Source organism: Pristiophorus japonicus, chromosome 4 (genome assembly GCF_044704955.1).
Source record: "Pristiophorus japonicus isolate sPriJap1 chromosome 4, sPriJap1.hap1, whole genome shotgun sequence".
Taxonomy (NCBI): Eukaryota; Metazoa; Chordata; class Chondrichthyes; family Pristiophoridae; genus Pristiophorus; species Pristiophorus japonicus.
This window is the reverse complement of record NC_091980.1, coordinates 130,145,682-130,165,672: the sequence shown is the minus strand read 5'-3', so window position 1 is coordinate 130,165,672 and position 19,991 is coordinate 130,145,682. Positions and strand designations below refer to the sequence as shown.

Here is a 19,991-nt window from a genome sequence, read left to right as displayed (position 1 = left end):
CTCCCTCTGTGCTGTAACCATTCTATCATTCTATGATTTGCTCTGGCATGTTTTGGGCAGGCTTGATGGACCAGCTGGTCTTTTCCTGCCCCTCAATTTGATGTGTTAGACGAGTTGTTTTACAGTCAGTTTTCAGTGAGGCGAAAGAATATTTAAATCTGATTGAAATGATGAATATTTTAATCTGATTGAAATGATGATGCTCAGATATGCTCTAACTGGCTCATCATAGATTCTATCAGCACAGAAAGAGGCCATCCGGCCCATCGTGCCTATGCAGGCACTTTGTAAGAGCGATCCAATTAGTCCCACTCCTCAGCTCCTTCGCCATAGCCCTGCAACTTTTGTCAAATATATAAGCAATTCCCTCTTTAAAGTTACTGTTGAATCTGATTCCACTGCCCTTTCAGGCAGCGCATTCCGGATCACAACAACTCGCTGCGTTAAAATAATCGTCCTCATCTCTCCCCTCTGGTCATTGACCTTTCATGCTGGTGTGTCCCGGAGATTCATAGCCGTGACGTCTGGTTTCAGTGCAGAACTGGTTCAGTCCTGGATGAGCTGATGAGAGGTGTTCCCTTGGATTAAAATTCTGCTTTAGATAGGGCAGAGAGTGCGGCAGTGATTCAGATCCAGAGCCACCAATCACACCACAGGCACTACCCTTTCAGGGGAGATGCCACCAATGAGCACAGTTGACCCACCTGTATCAAACATGCGTCTGTGCAACAATCCCTCAGTACTGCCCTTCAGACAGTGTGGCAATCCCTTCGTGCTGCCCCTCCGACAGTGCAGATTCTTGTGAGTATTGCCCCTCTGACAGTGCGGCCCTCCCTCAGTACTGCCCCTCCGACAGTATGGCGCTTCCTCAGTACTGCCCCTCTAACAGTGCGGCAATCCCTCTGTACTGGCCCCTCTGACAGTGCGGCACTCACTCAGTACTGTGTGTGTCTGTGTGTGTGTATGCGTGTGTGTGTGCGTGTGTGGAGGCAGGGTCATTGAATACATTTAAGGTGGAGATAGATAGATTTTTGAACAATAGGAGAGTCAAGGGTTATGGGGAACAGGCAGGAAAGTGTTGAGACCAAGATCAGACCAGTCATGATTTTACTGAATGGCGGAACAGGCTCGAGGTGCCAAATGGCATACGCATGTTATGTAAACCTCTCTGCCTCCTTTAAGACACTAAAATGGACCTGTGGTCCCACTGCCTTATGTGACTGAACAAACGTAAACATTTTCACTTGTTGTATTACAGCATTGCAACGCTTGATTGAAATGCATGAATAGAATTTGCAAGATATACTCTTCTGTATTAATGCTTGGGAGTCACAAGGCACCAAAGGGCGCCGCAGTCGGAGATCATCGGGCTGTACACACATGGCATGTGTGCTTGATCACCTGTATATAAGCTGGGTGTCTTTGTCACTCTGGCACTCTTGGGCTGGAATAAAGATGGATGATGTTGCACCTGAGTGAGTTTACAGCAACCAGGTTTTTGAGTCGTTACATATACGTGCAATTGAAATTAGGTCTTCAGCATGTCTGAATAGCTATCGTAGATTGGGTATTGTACAATGAGAAGGCGTTAATTAGTAGTCTTTTTGTGCGGGGTTCTTTAGGGAAGAATGATCATAACATAATTGAATTCTTCATGAAGATTGAAAGTGAAGTTGTCCAATCCAAAACTAGGTCCTAAATCTAAACAGAGGAAACTACAAAGGTATGAGGAATGGCTATGATAGATTGGGAAGAGTCATTAAAAGGCATGATGGTGGATAGTCAATGGCTAACATTTAAGGAACAAATGCATGAATTGCAACAATTATACATTCCTTTCTGCTGCAAAAACACAAAAGGAAAAGTGGCCCAACCATGGTTTACACAAGAAATTAAGGTTAGTATTAGATCCAAAGAGTCGTCATACAAAGTTGCCAGAAGAAGTAGCAATCCTGAGGATTGGGAGCAATTTAGTATTCAGCAAAAAAGGAAGAGATTGTTTAAGAGGGGGAAAATAGTGTATGAGACTAAACTTGCAAGGATCATAAAAACCGACTGTAAAGGTTTCTCCCATTTATGTAAAAAGAAAAAGATTAGTGAAGACAAATGTAGGTCCTTTTCAGTCACAAATGGGAAAATTTATAATGGGGAACAAACAATTAAATACTTTGGTTCTGTCTTCACAGAAGAGGACACAAATAACATCCCAGAAATGCTAGGGAACTAAGGGTCCAGTGAGCAAGAGAAATTAAAGGGAATGATTATTAGTCAGAAAATAGTGCTGGAGAAACTAATGGGACTGAAAGCTGATAAATCCCCAGGGCCTGATAATCTGCATTCCAGAGGAATAAAAGTGGTAGCCATGGAAATAGTGGATGCATTGGTTATCATGTTCCAAATTTCTACAGATTATGGAACAGTTGCTGCAGAATGGAGGGTGGCAAATGTAACCCCACTATTTTAAAAAAGGAGAACGAACAGGTAACTGCAGCCCGGTTCGCCTAACATTCTTAGAATGTGATAAAGGGACTCTTCGAAAATATCAACGGGATGAGACAAAGTCAATATGGAATGCAAGGGAGTAGGACTAGCTGAAGTGTTCTTGGAGAGCCAGCTGAGTGGTTACAGCACAGGAGGCCAATGTATGATTGTTGCATAGCCTCGTGCAATACTTGTGCTGCAAACAAGTTATGGTAAATGGAAAATAAGCAACCACTAACTTGCAAGGAGACAAAACCCAGTCCAATATTGAACAGTTTATTTACAGTTGATTACATTTCACATCAAGAGCCCAGGTCTCAGCCTGTACAAAGCCACCATTCTATGTAGGACAGAGTCTCACACATATTGTATAAACACAAGTACTGATCAGAAGACACTCTCCCCCAAGGTGTGCTTGTCAAACAGGTACTCTCCCAGGCCATTCTCAGGGGCTCCCAGTCTCTTCAGGTTGGTGATGTGATCGCCAAGCTTCTTGATCATCTTCACTTGTTCATCCAAGTAGTGGGTCTCCAGGAAGTCACACAACTGAAGGAGAAACAGAAAGGAGTTATGGCCAGTAGCAGATATCAAGGAACATTGAAGCTTACTGCTTGAGAGTTTGAATTTTAGTCCTCTTGGACTGAGGATAGTTAAGTGGTGCAATTGAAATTGATGGAATTACTGCATCTTTTAGATGAAAACTTGCTATACAAAAAGGTGCTAGGATCAGACACTTACAATATCTAACCTAAAATAGACCCAACACAAAGCTATTGGGCACAGAGATCTTTTTAAATTAAGTCCAAGGACAGCAACTTACCCAAAAGCCCACATTGAAGCATTAGGAACTTACATGAGGGTCAGTGCTCCCAGTGGAGAGTTTGTGCAGATCCAACAGACTCTGGTTCACATTCTTCTCCATCTGCAGAGCTCTCTGCATGGCCTCCAGACCATTGCTCCACTCATCCTGCTCTGGTTTCTGAAGAGGAAAGTCAGATTAAAACAAACCAAGTATTTTTTGTCTTTAGATGCTCTGATAATGACTCCACGAGGCAATGTATTGTACATTAACTGTATTGACCTTAGTGCATTTAATGGAATTCCAGTGGTGAGGATCACACCTGGTGGCCTGCCTTTTATACTGGGCCTGGCACACCTGTATAGGTAACCTGCAAGTCTGACTGCAGTGCCCTCTGGTGGCACATATGTAATAGTACAAGCAGTAAAAACAAGTTTGGAAATAGCACAGTATTGAAGGAAATTAAGGATGAAAAAAAATGCAATCGGAAGTCTAGGTTACCATGAACCAATGTGTTAAAATATTGAATTACTGCATTGTCAACTACTGGTGTCAAATTTATGAGGTGAACAGCATAGATGTATTTAAGTGGAAGCTAAATAAGTACATGAGGGAAAAAGGAATAGAACAATATGTTGCTGGATAAAGCAAGGTGGGAGGACGACGTCTGGAGCCTGATCACCAGCATGGACCACTTTGTCCAAATTGCTGGTTCCTGTGGAATTGGAACCAACTCCTTTACAATGTATTGTGAACAATCAGTCTAAGGGGAACCAAACAGAAGGCCCCTCGTTTATGGAGCCAAACCTTGATGTCTGCCAAGATGATTCGGCCCCCACGGCGATTCTGGAATTCCATCAGTTTCTCAGCATGCTCACGTTCCTCATGTGACTGCTCCTTGAAGAACTCAGCAAAGTGACGCAGGGCAACATCATCCCGGTCAAAGTAGAAGGACTGTGGAGGGATCAGAAGAGTAGTTGATTATTGCATGGCACACCCATCATCATGGGCACTGTACATGAAGTCAAACTCATGTTTCTTGTTTTAAGGGCTCAGTCTCACTGATTATGTATAGTTATGGAAACTAGCACCGACTCAACTAACCTGGTAAAGACATTGGATAATCTCAGCTCCAGCCATAGGGAAACTTAACATGAGAAATATGAACAGGAGTAGACCCCACAGCTGAGCCTGTTCCACCATTGAAGATTATGGCTGATCTGATCATGGACTCATCCCCACCCATTGCCACATAACCCTTTAGCGTTTAAGAAACTGTATTACAGTCTTAAATTTATTCAATGTCTCAGCTTTCCACAGCTCAGGCAGCAAATTCCACAGATTGACAACCCTCAAGAAATTTATCAGTTCTAAATGGGCAGCCCCTTATTCTAAGATCATGCCTCTAGTTGTAGTCTCCCCAATCAGTGGAAACATCCTCTGTATCCACCCAGTCATGCCCCCTCAATCTTATACATTTCAATATGACCTCATTCTTCTGAATTCCAATGAGTAGATGCAGCCCCCCCACCCCCCCACCCCCCTCCACTCCTGCTGTACTGTGGCACTTTGCAATCTTGCTCCATTTAAATAAACATTTGCTCTTTGATTTTTTTTTCTGCTAAAGTGCATGACCTCACTTTCCAATAGTCAAATTTTTGCCCACTCACTTAGCCTGCCTATGTCCTTTTGTAGAAGTGTGTTCTCCTCACACATTACAGATACAAAGTTGGGAGGAATAACAAACTAGGCTACGTTACCGAATTGGAAGGAGGGACAGAGTGTAATATATAGATTGTAAACAGTTGGGGTCCCAGCACTGATCCCTGCATCACTCTACTGGATACTGGTTGCCAACCAGAGAATGAACCATTTATCCTGACTCGGTTCTTTAGCCAATCCTCTATCCATGCTAATATATTACCCCAAAGCCTATGAACTTTCATCTTGTGCAGTAATCTTTTGTGGCAACTTGTCAAATGCCTTCTGGAAGTCCAAATACACCACAGCCACTGGTTCACCTTTAACCACCCTGTTTGTTACATCCTCAAAGAATTCCAGCAAATTTGTCAAACACTACTTCCCTTCATAAATACATGCACACACTGCCTGATCAAATTTTGCTTTTCCAAATGTCCTGCTATGTTAATAATGGAAACCAACATTTTCCCCAACACAGATGAGACTAACTGGTCTATAGTTTCATCCTTTTTATAAAAAAATAGGGGCATTACATTTGCAGCTTTCCAAACTGCTGGGAGCTCCCCAGAATCCAGGGAATTTTAGTAAATTACAACCAATGCTTCCACAATCCCTGCCGCTACTTCTCAAGACCCGAGGATGCAAGGCATCAGGACCATTTATCTGCCTTTAGCCCAATTATCTTACTGATTACAACCTCCTTCGGTGATTGTTACTGCATTAAGTCCCTCCCCCCTATAGCCCCTTGACTATCTATCATTGGAATGTTGTTACTGTCCTCTACTGTAAAGACAGATACAAGATATTTGTACAGATTTTCTGCCATCTCTATGTTGCCCATTACTAATTCCCCAGTCTCATCCTCTTGTGATTTAGAAAAATCTGCAGACTATGGAAACATGGAGTTGTATCACTCCACCCAACATTCAGCAAGGCACAATGGACTGAATGGCCTCCTGTAGTGCATCACTCCATGATCACCAATTCAGCTTTGGTTGAACAGCCTTAAAACTGGAACATTAATCTTGGCACCCAATATTCATTGTAGCTCTGGAAATTAGTGAAGGAATTGCCACAAGATTTATACCCTGGTCACCAGTAGCATGCTCCAATAATAGTTTATTAACCCAAATACATTTTGTACAGGCTAGTTGAGGCGGTAGTATTAGAAGTCAAAGCAACTTCCACAACTAGAGATCTAATCACAGTGCAGAATTCATATGTATGAAAAAAAAGTGAAGAACTAGCTGAATTTTACTGGCTACAATCATGCCAAGGAACTAAAACTACCACAAGCAGCATTAATTTGGCACACAGTCTACACAAATCAAAGCATTGTAGAGGAGAACCAGAGACCACAGAATAAAAGTTGAGAACCCCTCAGAATTTGAGGTGCTTGGTGAAGGTCACAGGGGTTAAGGGAGAGTCCACTGAGTACAGACAATTGATGATTAACTTTCTTTGCTTTATTGATGCTAAAAGTTAGGGGGAAAGACAGAAGGATACAAACTGGTATTTAAAATTAAGAGGTTAGAAACACTCGGAACAGGAGGGAAGCAGAAACATTTGTAACACTTTCTTCCCATCCTCCCCCTGTGGAGGTGAGGGATGGCTGGGAAAGAAAGTGTTTCAGATTTCCATCACACTGGTGGGAAAGAATACTTCCTCACTTCCCTCCAAAAAATACAGCGAGGCCATTTATGACATCACCCATTGAACCAGCAAGGTAAGGAAAGTCCATGGAGTGATTTAGAATGAGGATACAAATTCTGAATTCCTTGCATTGTGTGCAGAATATATTCCAAATAAACTTCATCAAACTCAAGATTCCAGGAAAAAGAAACAAGATAATCAGATAATACATTTGCTGCAAGGAACAGAGAGAATGTTAATAAATTCAAATTAAGATAAATTGTATCATATTATAGCTTTAAAAAAGTGAATTCACTGCATAGATTCAGTGGGGTGGGAGGGGGCAGAAAGAGAGAAATAGGTGGGCTGGGTACAGCACAGGATTTCATAAATTCACATTACAAAGTCTCCATGGTGAAGTGGCAAAAAACACAAAACTCACCATAGAGAGATAAACATAGGAGGAATAGAGCTCCATGTTGATCTGCTTGTTGACAGCATGCTCACAGTCCTGGTGGTAATTCTGACACACTTGGGAAGCCATGTTAATATTTTATTTTTCCAAAGTAAAAACTTTGTAGAAGTACAAAAGTAACAGTTCACCAAACTCAAATATTTATACTGAGGGATAATCCAGGGTGTGGCACTCTTGATGATGAGTGACAGTCATCAATACCAATCAGAAGTTGTATCTTCTCAGAGCACCAAAGGGAGGAGGGAGATGGACTCCCAGAGCCAGTCAGATCTTTGAAGAATGAACATCATTGGCTGACTTCTCAATGAGGATCTCATTTGTCCGAACTTTCCTCAAACACAGTTCAAATATTCAGAGTCACAGGTTTAATTGGATTCTCTATTCTTTGGGCAAATTAATTGGAATGTTTAATTCAGCTATCGGAAACACTTAAACCATAAGTGCTCCCTTGAAAAGGGGGAATCAACTGTCAGATCCACATTATGACAAAACTAACATAAAAACTGAAAAAAATTTACATTATTTCCCTGTATCCACGCTGCGCTTCCCTCCCTCTGGTGCCCTCCGATGACAAAAAGCCTCAAGCATACCGGGAGACACCTCGTGCTCCCAATCCAGGAATACCCGGGCACGGATATAGCCACGGAAGAGAGGCATGCAGACGGAGAGAACATCACATCGACCGTGCTCTGCCTGGACCAGTTAATGGCCACCTTGAAAGGTTCATTGAATCCTCTGTTGTTTGCGAGTCAGTGTTTTTTTAATAGTTCTGGATTGTTCAGTAGGTTGGTCATTTGCAGGTATCTGCGGGTTTGAAGCAACATCCAAACAACTCATTGGATATTTGTCCAATAGACTGAGACGACAGACAGAGAAGCCGAGAAAGGGAAGTGAAGTGACCGAGATGGACCATGTGAAGGTGAGTGAAGGGTGGAAATTGGGAACATAGTGAATTAAATGTTCCAGTTTATTGTGAGAGCAGGAAACAGCACCGATATTATCAATGTGCTGGGAAAAGAGGTGAGGGAAGGGCCATGGTGAAATTTTAATGCAAGGATAAGAATCTTGAATTTGAGGCGCTGTCAGACCGGGAGCCAATGATGGTCCACAAGCACAGTGGTTATGTGTGATTGGGACTAGGTGTGTGTTAGGATGCGGGCAGCAGAGTTTTGGATAAGCTTAAGTTTATGGAGCATGTAAGGCTAGCAGGAGAGCATTGAAATAGTCAATTCTAGAGATATAAAGGCACAGATGAGTGTTAACCATTAGCGCAGTTCTGAGCTCAGAGCGAGAAATACCTGCAGCTGAACCCATCATCATAGGCAGTCACTCAGCATCCAGGAAGACTTGCTTTCACACCTTAAGTGAGTTCTTTGGTGGCTGAATAGTTCAACATGAAAGCCACAGACCCTGTCACAGATGGGACAGATATTCATCGGGGTTAGGGGGTGGGTGGCACTGATTTACCATACCTTCCTTCCGCTGCCTGACCTCTTCACGCTCGCAGCGTTGAGATTCGAAGAGCTCAATGCCCTCCCGGATACACTTTTTCCAACTAGGATGGTCTTCGGCCAGGGTCTCCCAGGCATCAGTGGTGCTGTCGCACTTCATCAGAGAGGTTTTGAGGGTGTCCTTGTAACGTTTCCACTGCTCAACTTTGGCTCGTTTGCCATCAAGGAGTTCCGCATAGAGCAGTTGCTTAGGGAGTCTCATGTCTGGCATGTGGACTAAGTGGCCTGCCCAGCAAAGCTGATCGCATGTGGTTAGTGCTTCAATGTTAGGGATGTTAGCCTGCACGAGGACACTGATGTCGGTGCGTCTGTCCTCCCAGGGAATTTGCAGGATCTTACGGAGGCATCTTTGGTGATATATCTCCAGCGACTGGATGTGCCTTCTGTAAGTCGTCCATGCCTCTGATCCATGCAGTAGGGTGGTATTACTGCAGCCCTGTAGAGCGTGAGCTTGGTGGTAGGTTTGAGGGCCTGGTCTTCGAACACTCCTTTCCGCAGGCAGCCGAAGACTGCACTGGTGCACTGGAGGCGATATTGAATCTCCGCATCAATGTCTGCCTTTGTTGACAGGAGGCTCCCGAGGTATGGAAAGTGGTCCACGTTTTCTAGGGCCACGCCGTGAATCTTGATGTCTGGTGGTCGTGCTGTGCAACGAAGACAGGCTGATGTGGACCTTTGTCTTAAGGCTCTTAAGTGTAAGGATCATGATTTCATATGCCTCGGTGAATACATCGACTATATCCTGGAGTTCAGCCTCAGAATGTGCACAGACGCAGGCGTCGTCCGCATACTCAGTTCAACGACAGAGGTTTGGGTGGTCTTGCACTGGTCTGGAGAGGGCATAGGTTAAACTGCTTCCCACTGATTCTGTAGTTTAGTTCCACTCCAGCAGGGAGCTTGTTGTCAGTGAGGTGGAGTTGGCAGCGAAGAAGATTGAGAAAAGCGTTGGAGCGATGACGCAGCCCTGTTTGACCCCGCTTCGGACGTGGAATGGGTCTGTAACAAATCCGCTGATAAGGATCACGGCCTGCATGACGCCGTGGAGCAGGCGAAGGATGTTGCCAAAGCTTTGGGCGTATCCAAAATGGAGGTAGGACGCACCATAAGCCCTCATGGTCGACAGTCTCAAAGGCCTTTATAAGATCGAAAAATGCCATGTATAAGGGCTGGCACTGCTCCCTGCATTTTTCCTGCAATTGGCGTGCTGCAGAGATCATGTCCGTTGTTACCCGTAGGGGCCGAAATACGCACTGTGACTCCAGGAGGAGCTCCTCGGCCACAGGGAGAACACGGTTGAGGTGAACTGAACCATATCCCTGTGCAGCATGTTAAGTTTATACAGAACCTTGGCAAGACAACACTTGGAGTGTTGTGCACAGTTCTGATCTCCATAGAATTACATGGAAAGTTAGAATTAATAATCTAAGAGAGACTTCAAAAGAAACTTCTTTACTCAGAGAGTGTTCAGAATGTTTAACTCGCTATCAAAAGGAATAGTTGAGACAAACAGCATAGACGCGTTTAAGGGGAAGCTGGATAAACACATGAGGGAGGAAGGATTGGAAGGATATGCTGATCGGGTTAAATGTGGTTGGGAGGAGGCTCAGTGTGTGAAGTCAAGTCCTCTCAGTACTTCGCTCTCCATGCTCATGATTGAAAGACTATTAAATCGATCTTGTCCCATTCGGTTCCTCACCTCATTCTTGATGCGTTTTACGTTCAAGAAGAACCGCTCACCACTGCAATTTGCCAGGCTGAATGGCCTTTTTCTGTGCTGTAAATTCTATGTAATTCTTAAAACAAGGGCATCTGTAAAGTTTTTCACATCGAGTGAGCTGAAGAATTTGTTTTATCTAAAACATGAAGCCGTGAAACTCATCAGCACGCAAAACCCAACATGACTTGTAGAATTGTGTCTCATCAACGTCTGAATTGTGGTGACATCTATACTCCAAAAGTGCCATTGAGAGATGCAAAGAGTACGGTAAAATAGTGGTTATGTTACTGGACAAGTAATTCAGAGGCCTGGACTAATGAAACTCTTTTGAGTTTACCTGAAAATAACCATAAACATTAAACCGTGCCACCCGCCTGGGTGACACAGCAGACATTTTCAAGGCCCCTTTTTATTTTTCCTTTTTTTTTTGGTTTTTTTTTTGGGGCGCTAAAATCAAATTTTTTTCAGTGCCCCCTATAAAAGGGGAGGGGGACACTAAAAGCACCGGTAATTAAAACAAATTAAACTTTAAAACGTAAAATCAAATTAAAATTTGGTTGCCGGGCGTGATGATGCACTCCAGTCCCTCCGGTGTCCAGCCTGGACTAATGATCCAAAGTCCCACCACGGCAGCTGGGTAACTGAAATTCAGTTAATTAAATTAAAATCTGGAATAAAAAGCTAGTATCAGTAATGTTGCCATGGAGCTATCAGATTGTTGTAAAAACCCATCTGCTTCACTAATGTCCTTCGGGAAGGAAATCTGGCCAATATGACTCCGAACCCAAAGCAATGTGGTTGAGTCTTAACTGCCCTCTGAAATGGCCTAGCAAGCCAATCAGTTATAACAAACCGCTACGAGAAACAATAATTAGAATAAAACAGGATGGACAACCCGGCATTGACCTCGGCACCGGCTTCTGACACGACAATGGTACACCCAGCCCAGTCGACCCTGCAAAGTCCTCCTCACTAATATCTGGTATCTTGTGCCTAAATGGGGAGAGCTGTCCCACAGGTTAGTCAAGCAACAGCCCGACATAGTCATCAGCACAGAATCATACCTTTCAGCCAATGTCCCAGATTCCTCCTTCACCATCCCTGCGTATGTCCTGTCCCACCAGAAGGGCAGACACACCAGAAGTGGCGGCTCAGTGGTATATAGTCGGGAGGGAGTAGCGGTAGGAGTCCTGAACATTTACTCTGGACCTTATCAAGTCTCATGGGTTCAGGTCAAGCTTGGGCATGGAAACCTCCTGCTGATTACCACCTACCGCCCTCCCTCAGCTGATGAATTAATACTCCTCCATGTTGAAGGCCACTTGGAAGAAGCACTGATATTAGCAATAGGCTTCAATGTCCATCAGCAAGAGGGGCTCGGAATCACTGAGCAAGCGGGCTGAGTCCTGAAGGACATAGCATCCAGATTGGGCTTCCGACAGATGGTGAGAGAATCAACACAAGGGAAAAACCTACTGATCTTGTCCTCAGCAATCTACCTGTCACAGATTTATCTGTCCATGACAGTATTGGTAGCAGTGATCACCACACAGTCCTTGTGGAGACAAAGTCTTGTCTTCACACTGAGGACACCCTCCTTCGTGGTGAGTGGCTTGACCACAGTGTTGAATGGAATAGATTCAAAACAGATCTAGCAGCTCAAAACTGGTCATCCATGAGGCACTGTGGGTCATCAGCAACTGCAGAATTGTATTGCACCACAATCTGTAAATTCATGGCCACACCTCTTGCCAAGCTGTTCCAGTACAGTGACACTGGCATCTACCCGACAATGTGAAAAATTGCCCTGGTACGTCCTGTCCAGAAAAAGCATGACAAATCCATTCAGGCCAATTTCCGCCCCATCAGTCTACACTCAATCATCAGCAAAGTGAGGGAAGATTTTGTCGCCAACAATCTGCTCACCGATGCCCAGTTTGGGTTGTGCCAGGACCACACGGCTCTTGATCTCATTGCAGCCTTGGTCCAAACATGTACAAAGGAGCTGAATTCCAGGTGAGGTGAGAGTGACTGCCTTTCACAGCAAGGCAGCATCTGATGGAGTGCGGCATTAAGTATACCTTGTAAAAGTGAAGTCAATGCGAATATCGAAAACTCTCGATGAGCTGGACTCATATCTAGCACAAAGGAAGTGGTTGTTGGAGGTCAATCATCTCAGCCCCACGATATCTTGCAGGAATACCTCAGGGCAGTGTCCTTGGCCCAACTATCTTAAGCTGCTTCATCAATGAACTTTCCTCCTTCATAAAGGCCAGAAGTGGGAATGTTTGCTGATGATTACACAGTGTTCTGTTCCATTTGCAACACATCAGAAAATGAAGCAGTCCATGCCCACATGCAGCAAGACCTGGATGACATTCAGTGTGGGGCTGATAATGGGCAAGTAAAAATGGCACCACACAAGTGCCAGGCAATGACTATCTGCAAAAACCAAGAGTCTAACCACCTGCCCTTAACATTCACTGTCACTGAATTCCCCAGCATTAACCCCTGGGGGTCATCGCTGATCAGGAACTGAACTCGCCCAGCCGCATAAATACTCTGGTAATAAGAGCAGGCCAGAGGCAGGGTATTTTGCGGTGAATGTCTCACCTCCTGACACCTAAAGTCTTTCCAGCATCGACAAGGCACAGGTCAGGAGTGTGGTGGAATACTCTCCACTTGACTGGCTGAGTGCAGCTTCAGCAATCATCAAGAAGCTCGACACCATCCAGGACAAAGCAGGCCGCTTGATTGGCACCCCATCCACCACCTTCCACATTCACTGCTTCCACCACCGGTGCACCATGGCTGCAGTGTGTACCATCGACAAGATGCACTGCAGCAACTCGCCAAGGCTTTTTCAGCAGCACAAGCCATCCCACGAGCTCCAGCAATTAGAAGGACAAGGGCAACAGAAGTTTGGGAATACTATCGCCTGCAAGTTCACCTCCACGTTACACACCAACCTGACTTGGAAATATATCACCATTCCTTTTTCGTCACTGCAGCAAAATCCAGGAACTCCCTCCCGAAAAGCACTGTTGGAGTACCTTCTCCACAACACTGCAGCGGTTCAAGAAGATGGCTGACCAGCACCTTCTCAAAGGCAATTAGTGACAGACAATAAATGCTGTCCTTGAGCTCAAACATTGCGTGTCTCTATAGCTGTTATTCACTTCTTTACCCACACAGCTTAACAGAAAATCTACAGCAGCAGCGGTGCGTTTACTGAGCTACCCGCAGTAATAACTCTGAATGCAAAGCGCATCGATGCATTTAAGGGAAAGCTCGATAAACACAAGGGCGAAAGGAATAGAAGGATATGCTAATAGGTCTTGAAGTGGGGTGGGACAAGTTTCACATGGAGCATAAACCACAGCATGGGCCAGTTGGCCCAAATGGTCTTTTTCCTGTGCTGTAAATTGTAAGTAATTCTTAAAACACGAGCACCTGTAAAGTTTCACATCGAGTGAGCTGGAGAGTTGTTATTACATGAACCCATCAACACGCAAACCCAGGCCGACTCGTGGAACTGTGGCTCATCAATATATGAAATTTTGTAACATCGATATCCGAAAGGCGCTTGAGTGTTGCTAAGACATTAACGTGGAATGTCTGTACTTGGCAATTTAATTGCACTCAACACATTTCTCAGCTAAATTCCTAAAAATAACTTAACACTGGATTATTGGAGCTGCAGCAATACCATTTGGATCTATTCATCGCCACGAAAGAGATAAATGGACATGTAATCCACGCTGACAGCAATGAAATTCACAATGGCACTTATAAACATATATATTTTTTTTTGTAAGTTATGGCCAGCAATGTGCTTAACATCTTGTGCCTTTTGCTTTGTGGAATTAAATACATTTGCTCCTTAAATGTTGTTGGAGTATCGTTAGTCTTGCAATACCTTATTCATGTGAATGCAGTTTATGTTGACAAGTTATTCAACCATTAGGGTAGCAGACAGAAGAGAAGCTGTCCCAGAACCACTCAGGTATCCACACTAAGCAGTGAAGCTTTGATAGCAAGCTGATGACAGTAGTTGCTTGCCCTCCTCACCCCATTGTAGTGCCCAGAGTTCAGTGTGCTGAGATATTACTTTTCTGCCTACAAAGCTTAACAGCAAGCCTATGGCAGCAGTGGCGAGTCCGATTACTGAACTACCTGGATAACTGAAAAGGATCTGATGTAGCAATTGAATACAAACTGCTGTTCGTTCACAAGGCAGATAGACTAACTAGGAAGATAATCCAGGACTTTTTCTTCATTGGACTGAAATGGTGTAACAATGAATTACTGGCAAATTGGCCCTGAGTTTAGCAGATGTTACATCTTGTTGGATTGAATTGTCATTTGTACAAAGACAGATTGTTGGAACAGGTAATTGTATACAGCTTATCAGTACCCAAGCTCTCAAGATGCCTTCCTAAACATCTCTACCTCCTCAATACATACCTCTGACCAGACTTTTGGTCACTGGGCCAACATCCCATGGGGCTGTCAGTTGTCCAAACACACCATTGAACATTTTAGATCTTATAACAGGTGCCTGAATGGCCCAGTCAATACATAGACATTACACAAGGGGAAAACACATTTCATAGGACTGAATCCCATATAAATGTTACACAGCTCAGTGTAATTCTTGTTTGATGGAAACCAAGTTCTGTTAAATGAAAAATAAATAACCACTCAAACTTACAAGGCAACAAAACACAGCCCAATGTTAAACAGTTTATTTACTGTTATGGGTTTCAATTTTTGTACAAAGTCACAAGCCTTCATTCCCTACAGGATAGGGGCCTGATTATATAAATGCAAGTACTAAACACAATAAGCTTGATCCCAGTCAGTTTAGTCACTCTCCCCCAGAGTGTGCTTGTCAAAAAGGTACACTCCCATGCCATTCTCAGGGGCTCCCATTCTCTTCAGGTTGGTGATGTGATCTCCAAGCTTCTTGATCATCTTGACTTGTTCATCCAAGTAGTGGGTCTCCAGGAAGTCACACAACTGAAAAAGAGGGAAATGAGTTATGGCCAGTAGCAGATATCAAGGATCAGAGCATCCCCCCCAAGTTAGGATTTTAATTCTCTAGGAGTGGAGAAGGATCAGGTAGGGCAATTGAAATTGATGTACATTTGATCTAATGATCCAGTAGCTACTGTACAATGTGAGCTTAGATCCTGGAAATATTGGACCCATTTATTTCTCAATGTCCACAGTAGGCCAACTTCATGGTACTCTTCCCCCACCCCCTGAAGAACCCAAGAGAGAACCCCCCCCCCCCCAACCCCAAATACAAAGCTATTGGGCATGGAGCACTTTTGAAACAGCTCAAGGATAGCAATGTTCCACCACCTCCAAGTTGCCCAGAAACCCACATGAGGAACTTACATGAGGGTCAGTGCTCCCAGTGGAGATTTTGTGCAGATCCAGCAGACTCTGGTTCACATCCTTCTCCATCTGCAGAGCTCTCTGCATTGCATCCAGACCATTGCTCCACTCATCCTGCTCTGGTTTCTGAAGAGGAAAATCACAGGTTGTTCACTTACAATGGAACAAACAAAATACAAGACAGTACAAAGGAAAATAGGATTAAAAAAAGCAACCAGAAGTCCATTTTACCATAAACAATGTGTCACAGGAATAAAGAATTACTGAATTCCACTACTACAACCATGGAATCAATTGCTTTAGGAGGTATTTGAAACAATCAGGTCTAAGGGTATCCAGACAGAAGGCCACTAGATAATTGAACCAAACCTTGATGTCAGACAAGATGATCCGTCCTCCACGGCGATTCTGGAATTGCATCAGTTTCTCAGCATGCTCACATTCCTCATGTGACTGCTCCTTGAAGAACTCAGCAAAGTGACGCAGGGCAACATCATTCCGGTCAAAGTAGAAGGACTGCAGAGAGAAATTAAAACAGCCGATTTAGACCTTGATCTTCATATACAATGCAAGAGTTATTTTCCCCTCCCCCCCACCAAAGTGAATGAATTCTTAAAAGATAGAAACCATTTGTAAACTAACAAAATGCCATTGACTTCATCAATTGGAGTTGAGCCTCACCTCCCCATAGCATGAAAGTTTTTCCTTTGCTTGTTGAACATATAAAACTAAAGTTCAGGATTATATTTCATGTCCAGTAAAAACTAAATTCTACTCCTGGATAAGCAATACCACCTCTACTTTCTATCATTCACACAAGAGTGTGTCAGTCATCAGGTGGATGTGAAAGATCAAGGAGGAGAGATTGAGCAGACTGAGCCTCTATTCTAGAGGTTTGAAGGATGAGGTGATGTCATTCAGAACGTAAAAAATTCTTACAGGACTTGAAGGATTGGATGCAGGGAGGATGGTTCCTCTTGCTGCAGTGTCTAGAGCCAGGGGTCATTGAGGACCGAGATGAGGAGGAATTTCTTCACTATGACTGAGCCTCCACAACTCCTGGGGTGGAGAATTCCAGTCATTGAGTATATTCAAGAGCAATAGATTTTTGGATAGCAAAGGATATGGGGATAGTGCAGGAGGTGGAGTTGAGGAACAAGATTAGCAATGATCTTAGTGAATGATAGGAGTCAGCCATTGGTCCCTCAAGCCTTCTCCATGTTCTAGATACTACTGCAGGGAGCTCTCTGCAGTGTCCTGGCTAATAGTTATCTCTCAACCAACACCACTAAAACAGATGATCTGATCATTATCTCATTGCAGTTTGTGGGAGCAACCTGTGCACTAATTGGCTGCTGCATTTCCCACATAACATGTAACTACACTTAACTCCTTCATTGGCTACAAAGCACTTTGGATATTCCAAGGTAGTGAAAGGCATTATAGAAATGATTCTTCTTCCATTCTAATCAAAGTTTGGACATGGAGTGAGAAAAATCCTCCACTGCAGTAGTTTACACTGCAATAGTGCAATAGAGATCTCAGCAGTGAGCAGGACTCCAACAGCAGGATTCTCAGTACATCACCTCCAATTAAATGAGAGAACTAGTGAGAACCTACCCACATTTCACTCACTGCAGTCCCCCACTGAAACTGAACATTGTCTCAGGTCAACAGGCCCCTGACCACGTTTGTGCTCTTCTGTCACACACTCAGGCAGCAGCAGAGCTGGTTTCCAATATTAAACCTCAATAGAGGGCAGCTGCTATAGGGAGCAGTCCATGAACTCAACAAGATCCCCTGTATTACACACCTGAAGTTCTCACTGCCCAAAGACTCTGCTCCCCCAGGGAAGGAAGTCCAGAGAAATACAACTTAAAGCCAATTCATTGAACTGGAGAATTAACAACTTTTCAGAATGCAGCAACAAGGAATACACAACTCACCATGGAGAGATAAACATAGGAGGAACAGAGCTCCATGTTGATCTGCTTGTTGACAGCAGCCTCACAATCCTTGTGGTAGTTCTGACACACTTGGGAGGCCATCTTCACTGTCTATATTTCACTGTCACCTGCACAGTTCTGAAACTCAATCTGTCTTGCACAAGCTCCTGTATTTCTACTATTGGAACAGCTGCATTCAAACAGGGTATGACATCACTAATGATGATTGACAATCTCTCAGAACCAATCAGAAATCTTCCCTGAATTGAGGCACCAATTAACAAAGGAGGAGATTTGGGGGAGGGGGCTGGGGGAGATCAGTCTTGGTGATGTCACTGCCTTTGGGTTCCTTGAATGTCTTCAAATCTGAAAGTGTGCCGTTGTTTAACGCTCTCACTTGAATGAAATGATAATTTTCTACTTTCGCCAAAGGGGTTTTTCATAATCTGGTGAAGTTTGTTACTTGCAAGTTTCTGTGGCACTGAGACAATATTCAAAGCAATCAAGTCGTCTTGGTGCATTTACAAACCAACCATTGGCCAGTGGAATGGGAATTCCATCCTGTGGATGGTGTGAACTGCCCCCAGTTCGAATATAGAGAATGGGCATGTGTCTGAGGATTGGCTACATGGGGGCATCAACGATCTGTCATTTTTATTCTCATGGAATGATGTCTGGTAAAATTCAATATATTGAGTGAGAATGAGAGGGAGTGAACATTACTGAACACATTGTCACCCACATCTCCATTTGATAGAGGGATTCAAAATCATGAGGTGTCTGGACAGAGTCGATCGACAGGAACTGTTCCCATTGGCAGAAGGGTCAAGAACCAGAGGACACAGATTTAAAGTGACTGGCAAAAGAACCAAATGTGACATGTTTACGCAGCGAGTGGTTGGGATCTGGAATGTAATGCCTGAGAGGGTGGTGGAGGTAGACTCAATCGTGGCTTTCAAAAGGGAATTGGATAAGTACCTGAAGGAAAAATTCATAGCAGGTTTGTGGGGGAAGGGCGGGGGAGTGGGACTAGCTGAAGTGCTCTTGCAGAGAGCGGGCACGGGATTGACAGGCCGAATGGCCTCCCTCTGTGCTGCAACCATTCTATGATTCTATGATTTGCTCCGGCGTGTTTTGGGGCAGGCTTGATGGACCAGCTGGTCTTTTCCTGCCCCTCAATTTGATGTGTTAGACGAGTCCTTTTACAGTCGGCTTTCAGTGAGGCGAAAGAATATTTAAATCTGATTGAAATGATGAATATTTAAATCTGATTGAAATGATGAGGCTCAGATATGCTCTAACTGTCTGGCTCATCATCGATTCTATCAGCACAGAAAGAGGCCATTCGGCCCATCGTGCCTGTGCAGGCACTTTGTCAGAGCGATCCAATTCGTCCCACTCCTCAGCTACTTCCCCATAGCCCTGCAACTTTTGTCAAGTATATCTGCAATTCCCTCTTCAAAGTTACTGTTGAATCTGATTCCACCGCCCTTTCAGGCAGTGCGTTCCGGATCACAACAACTCCCTATGTTAAAATAATCGTCCTCATCTCTCCCCTCTGGTCATTGACCTTTCATGCTGGTGTATCCCGGAGATCCAAAGCCGTGACGTCTGGTTTCACTGCAGAAGTGGTTCAGTCCTGGATGAGCTGATGAGAGGTGTTCCCTTGGATTAAAACTCTGCTTTAGATGGGGCAGAGAGTGCTTCAGATCCGGAGTCACCACTCACACCACAGGCACTACCCTTTCGGGGGAGATGCCACCAATGAGCACAGTTGACCCATCTGAATCAAACATGAGTCTGTACAACAATCCCTCAGTACTGCCCTTCAGACAGTGTGGCAATCCCTTAGTGCTGCTCCTCCGACAGTGAAGAATCCTGTGAGTATTGTCCCTCTGACAGTCCTGCCCCTCTGACAGTGCGGCGCTCCCTCTGTCCTGCCCCTCTGACAGTGCGGCACTCCCTCAGTACTGTGTGTGTGTGTGTATAGGAAGGGTCATTGAATAAATTTAAGGTGGAGAGAGATAGATTTTTGAACAATAGGGGAGTCAAGGGTTATGGGGAACAGGCAGGAAAGTGTTGAGACCAAGATCAGACCAGTCATGATTTTACTGAATGGCAGAACAGGCTCGAGGTGCCAAATGGCATACGAATGTTATGTAAACCTCTCTGCCTCCTTTAAGACACTAAAATGTACTTGTGATCCCACTGCCTTCTGTGGCTGAACAAACATGAACATTTTCAATTGTTGTATTACAGCATTGCAATGCAAGATTGAAATGCATGAATAGAATTTGCAAGATATACTCTTATGTATTAATGC

General features: G+C 44.2%; 2 protein-coding genes across 2 annotated transcripts; both read right to left on the bottom strand.

Annotated features, from left to right (window-relative positions):
• Positions 1-2,868: 2,868 nt before the first annotated feature.
• Positions 2,869-7,157, bottom strand: LOC139262568 (ferritin heavy chain, oocyte isoform-like). Its single transcript, XM_070877731.1, has 4 exons — positions 7,056-7,157; positions 4,088-4,234; positions 3,335-3,460; positions 2,869-3,027 (listed from the first exon to the last, which is right to left on the bottom strand). Exons 1-4 carry the CDS (start codon positions 7,155-7,157, stop codon positions 2,869-2,871), a joined length of 534 nt encoding a protein of 177 aa, XP_070733832.1.
• Positions 7,158-15,182: 8,025 nt separating this feature from the next.
• On the bottom strand, positions 15,183-17,770 carry LOC139262567 (ferritin, higher subunit-like). The gene is made up of 4 exons (XM_070877730.1): positions 17,669-17,770; positions 16,092-16,238; positions 15,723-15,848; positions 15,183-15,338 (listed from the first exon to the last, which is right to left on the bottom strand). The coding sequence occupies exons 1-4, from the start codon at positions 17,768-17,770 to the stop codon at positions 15,183-15,185; spliced, it is 531 nt and encodes a 176-aa protein (XP_070733831.1).
• Positions 17,771-19,991: the final 2,221 nt, after the last annotated feature.

Bases quoted from the DNA above. Each gene is read 5' to 3' on its own strand.
- LOC139262568 (XM_070877731.1), bottom strand. From the start codon at position 7,157: ATGGCTTCCCAAGTGTGTCAGAATTACCACCAGGACTGTGAGCATGCT. The intron at 4,235-7,055 runs GTGAGTTTTGTG...ATCCCTCCACAG, and splicing joins CCTATGTTTATCTCTCTATG to TCCTTCTACTTTGACCGGGA. The intron at 3,028-3,334 runs GTAAGTTCCTAA...TTTCTCCTTCAG, and splicing joins CTGGGAGCACTGACCCTCAT to TTGTGTGACTTCCTGGAGAC.
- LOC139262567 (XM_070877730.1), bottom strand. From the start codon at position 17,770: ATGGCCTCCCAAGTGTGTCAGAACTACCACAAGGATTGTGAGGCTGCT. The intron at 16,239-17,668 runs GTGAGTTGTGTA...TTCTCTCTGCAG, and splicing joins CCTATGTTTATCTCTCCATG to TCCTTCTACTTTGACCGGAA. The intron at 15,339-15,722 runs GTAAGTTCCTCA...CCTCTTTTTCAG, and splicing joins CTGGGAGCACTGACCCTCAT to TTGTGTGACTTCCTGGAGAC.